This window comes from Salvelinus sp. IW2-2015, linkage group LG22 (assembly GCF_002910315.2).
Source record: "Salvelinus sp. IW2-2015 linkage group LG22, ASM291031v2, whole genome shotgun sequence".
Taxonomy (NCBI): domain Eukaryota; kingdom Metazoa; phylum Chordata; class Actinopteri; order Salmoniformes; family Salmonidae; genus Salvelinus; species Salvelinus sp. IW2-2015.
In genome coordinates this window covers 1,308,753-1,313,477 of record NC_036862.1, presented here as the reverse complement: position 1 = coordinate 1,313,477, position 4,725 = coordinate 1,308,753, and the positions used below count along the sequence as shown (strand labels likewise).

Sequence of the window (4,725 nt, the reverse complement as noted above, 5' to 3'; positions counted from 1 at the left end):
TTACCGCCTAAAATAAAGCTAGACCCTGTAGCAAAAGCATTCATAACATCACTCCAAATGGAGGAAAGAACCTTGCTTATCCTGGAAACAAGTGCTAACATCTCATAGGGTAAGCCTATAATAGCCATTCCCGAATAAAACAACCCATTTGAGAGGAAGAGCAAGATAACAATATATGAATCAACACATTGTTTCTGAAACACAGATTTTATTCAAACAAACAATTAAAAATAGTTTATCTGCCAGAATACATAAAGCACAGTCAAAAGCCGAATTTCATACATTCTCTAGAACATTCTTTCATGTGTTTTTTCGGAAAAAAACAAAATGATCGATAAAGACATCAGCATGATTGTTGTTAAAGTTATAATAATTTTTATTTACATTTTTTGCGATTGGCGGGATAAGCCATGGCGCATAAAATAACATAACATGTTTATATTGAAACAAAAGAGATGAGATGTAGTATACGCAGTAAAGGGCCCGGGTGTAGATGAATTAACATGATGTAAAGGTTTTCCAAAAGAAGTTCTTGCATCCAGCCTTGCGTTCACGCGGCGCCAGTACTGGGCCAGCTGCACGCTCCAGCTCGAGACGCACATCCTCCTGCTCCACGCCACGAGACAGGTCATCTGACTCAATCGCCTCGTTCTCTGCTTGTGCAAGCTCTGAGAGCAGCTCTGCGAGTGTATACCTGGCAAGCTCCTGAAAATAAATCAAATAACATAACATTTTATTTCTTCTGTTTTGTGGAGACTGAAAATGTCACATTTTAGCAACAAGACCCATTGAAATAGAAACAAATCAACATGCCTTAATAAAATGTAGCCTACCCATTTAGGAAGGAAATCAGTGTTTCAATGTTGTTTTCTCTTCCCTCATATTGCTTAAATAGATGTAGGCTATTTGATCTGGATTATTTATATTTAAGATGTCTGCAAATGTTTAAAATGACCTTTCCTATGCTGTTACGCATGAACCGATCACTTAAACTGAGATGTAAAACAACTTTTTTTCCCCAACGTGTTATTTTTTTTTTGAAGAACACGTTTCATTAATAAACATTAATACCCATTCTACTGTATGTTTTGACTTATTCTTGTCAAGTTTTGTTTGTAATTGACAACTAACTACAGCAGACCCCAAATTCCAGAGACATCTTTCGTTTTTATTGGATACATTTTCATTTTAAAGGTTGATTTAAAATATAGAACAATTCATATTTCGTTAGTTGCTCTGATAGCAGTATTTCCACATTTCTCCGCACTTAATGTCAATCTCTCCTGGCTCAACGTAGAGGAGAGATTGATTTCATCACTACTTCTATTTGTGAGAAGTATTGATATTTTGAATGCACCGAGCTTGCTGTTCAAACTACTAGCACACAGCTCAGACACCCATGCGTACCTCACAAGACATGCCCCCAGTTGTCTCTTCACAGTACCCAAGTCCAGAACAGACTATCGGAGGCACACAGTACTACTTAGAGCAATGACTACATGGAACCCTATTTCACATTTAAAAAACTCATGCAAGCAGTAAAATCAGATTTAAAAAACGGATTAAACTACACCTTATGGAACAGCAGGGACTATGAAGAGAGACACAGGCACACACGCATACACACACACACACATGATAACATATACACACACATACACATGGATTTTGTGTTGTAGATATGTGGGAACACATATGTTATGGAATATGTTGTGAAATGTAATGTCTTTATAATTGTATAACTGGCTTAATTTTGCTGGACCCCAAATATTTATACAAATACTTAATTTCGTGGTCGCTTCGGCACCATGAACATGTGCATCATGCTGTTCCCTGCATTGTGCTAATTTGATCGATTAATTTCCCCATGCGCCTGCAAGTAAAACCGCAGAGGTAAATGTATGGCACCACACTGTTTAACCTTAAATCTGTATATGGTATGATCTCTATACTCTGGAAGTAAATCTACTTAAACTGTAGTTTGCAGCTGTACCACCAAACTCAGAAAAAAATTGATTCTATGGTCACAGTAGCTGGATATATACGTTGTTTAAGAACGAAGACTTATAATGAAAGTCTGATTGAAGGTATTTACCTGTTTGCCTGCAGGTGCCATGAGTGACCGTTGAAGAAGCTGGCGAAGTTTGGCATCGGACGGAGCGGCAGAGACGCTGCTGATGGCCAGGGCTAGGGAAAGCAGCGCTAGGGCGCACTGGACACGCGTCGAGAGCATCTTCTTCTGGGTATCGGGGTGGCAGAGGATGGATGAAGGCGGTTCAATTGGGCAGAAAATAGTCGAGATGGGGTTCTCTTCGGGTTATGCTGCTCCTTCTGTTGTTCTAGTGCCCCCTCCGAACCCGTCTTTTAAACGGTTCGTCTGTCGTCAGGTGGTAAGGGGGGTTTCCTTCTGGCGCGTAACGTTTGGGTATGAGTGATGATTCCAAGTGACAAAGTTTCCACCGATTAGAGAGTCGTGCGCATCCTTCGAGAAAAGCGAATTCATGATCCTTTCATTTGTTGAATATCGTCCGATTAGTGAAATATGGTTTACTTTGTAGAGACTTTCGCTTCGTGTGGATCTTATTGAATTTCAACAAGTTCGTAAAATTTTTTTCGCCCAATGAAATGAACTCAAGGCCCTGTAATGGAAAATCAACAACACATACATCATGAATAGGCTACAATGTGTCAAACTGGCCTCCACTTTAATGACTATTGGATGACATGATGAGTCTGTACGTCACTCATGCCTGAACTGTTTTTGTTCTTCATAAATAAAGCTGTTGTTGGAAATATCCAACATATTGTTTCTACATATAGGACATACAGTATATCTTTCCAATTTAGAGGACTCTTATACTCATTCAAAACACTTCTCACATGGGTATTTTCACCCGCTAATTCACGTCATTGCGCATGCCTGCAATGATCCTTTTGCATTTACAACAATTAAATTATTATCGAACAAAATATCAGTATGAATATCTACAAATGAGACAAATATGTCTACATTGGAATAAAGCAAGTGACGCAGCAAATGGATTTCACTTAATCCTGCAGTTTTTTGTGTTATATAAAAGGGGCACTTTTATTTGAAAATGGATGTAATTCTTCTTCATTTCATTCATTCTTCGGCACACACTTACAAGAAAAGATTCATATTGACCTGCAATGGATGTGGAGTGCGTTTCGTGGACGAGTTCTGAATCCAAGTGGAATACTCAGAATAGCCCATTAACTTCCAGCAATTAATATTGTAGTGCACATGCTTTCCAACGAAATATCCCTTTTGATAGTCACATACTGTCACCACTGTTTGTCATTTCATGGCCTACATATACAGAGAGTTAATTAGACCAAATTATATTTGCTATATTTGTTATATTTGCTTGCCAGCCTTATGAGCTTCCCGATTTCTTGCCTGCATATGTAGAGTCGTAAGTGCGCAATAGTATCTATTTTTAGCGTTTACCTTCTAAGCCATTGTAATACGACTTCTAAAGAAGACTGCTAAATAGCTATTCAAATAGTAACCGAGACTACCCGCATAGACCCCATTTGCACTAAATCTCTTTTAATTTTGCACTGACTCATGTAATTACTCTTCTCTCACTCCTCCCTCTCTTCTTTCCATATTTCTCCCTCACTCTCTTCCACACACACACACACACACACACACACACACACACACACACACACACACACACACACACACACACACACACACACACACACACACAACTTGCATGTACAGTACATAGCTACGTCAATTACCTCGTACCCCTGCACAACTACAGTATACTATGACACAAAGATAAATTATATAAAGAATGAAATGTTGGGCCAAAAGGAAAACAGCCCCATCATTCATGAATAAGATGGCTCATTCATCGCAAAAGTTAATGATATTGCCAACCACTTTAATCATTTTTTTATTTGCAAGATTAGAAAACCTAGGCATGACATGCCAGCAACAAACGCAGACACTACACATCCAAGTATATCTGACCAAGTTATGAAAGACAAGCATTGTAATGTTGAATTTCGTAAAGTGAGTGTGGAAGAGGTAAAAAAAAAAGGTTGTCTATCAACATTGACAAGCCACCTGGGTCTGACAACTTGGATGGAACATTACTGAGAATAGCGGACGATATTGCCACTGCTATTTGCCATATCTTCAATTCAAGCCTACAAGAAAGTGTGTGCCCTCAGGTCTGGAGGGAAGCAAAAGTAATTCCTCTACCCAAGAATAGTAAAGCCCCCTTTACTAGCTCAAATAGCCGACTAATCAGTCTGTTACCAACCCTTAGTAAACTTTGGGAAAAAATAGTTTTAACCAGATACAATGCTATTTTACAGTAAACTAACATACTTTCAGCACGCTGATAGGGAAGGACATTTTTTCCGTGTACGGCACTTATACAAATGACAGATGATTGGCTGAGAGAATATGATGATAACATTGTTTTTGGGACAAAACCCACAACCTCAACTAAATCTAGTAATGCATAATGTGGAAATTTAGCAAATTGAGGTGACAAAACTGCTTGGAGTAACCCTGGATTGTAAACTGTCATGGTCAAAACATGTCGATGCAACAGTAGCTAAGATGGGAAGAAGTCTGTCCAAAATAAAGCACTGCTCTGCCTTCCTTCTTAAGGCTAGGAGGCAGTATTCGGAAGTTCGGATCACTGAAGTGCCCAAAGTAACCTGCCTGTTACTCAG

At 38.9% G+C, this 4,725-nt stretch overlaps 1 protein-coding gene across 1 annotated transcript; it reads right to left on the bottom strand.

Annotated features, from left to right (window-relative positions):
* Positions 1–414: 414 nt before the first annotated feature.
* On the bottom strand, positions 415–2,333 carry LOC111949634 (somatostatin-1A). The gene is made up of 2 exons (XM_023966968.2): positions 2,096–2,333; positions 415–705 (listed from the first exon to the last, which is right to left on the bottom strand). The coding sequence occupies exons 1-2, from the start codon at positions 2,231–2,233 to the stop codon at positions 499–501; spliced, it is 345 nt and encodes a 114-aa protein (XP_023822736.1). The 5' UTR covers positions 2,234–2,333; the 3' UTR covers positions 415–498.
* Between the last annotated feature and the right edge of the window lie 2,392 nt (positions 2,334–4,725).

Coding starts and splice junctions, on each gene's coding strand:
- LOC111949634 (XM_023966968.2), bottom strand. CDS start 2,233: ATGCTCTCGACGCGTGTCCAGTGCGCCCTAGCGCTGCTTTCCCTAGCC. Junction 706..2,095: donor TGGCACCTGCAGGCAAACAG/GTAAATACCTTC, acceptor ATTTATTTTCAG/GAGCTTGCCAGGTATACACT.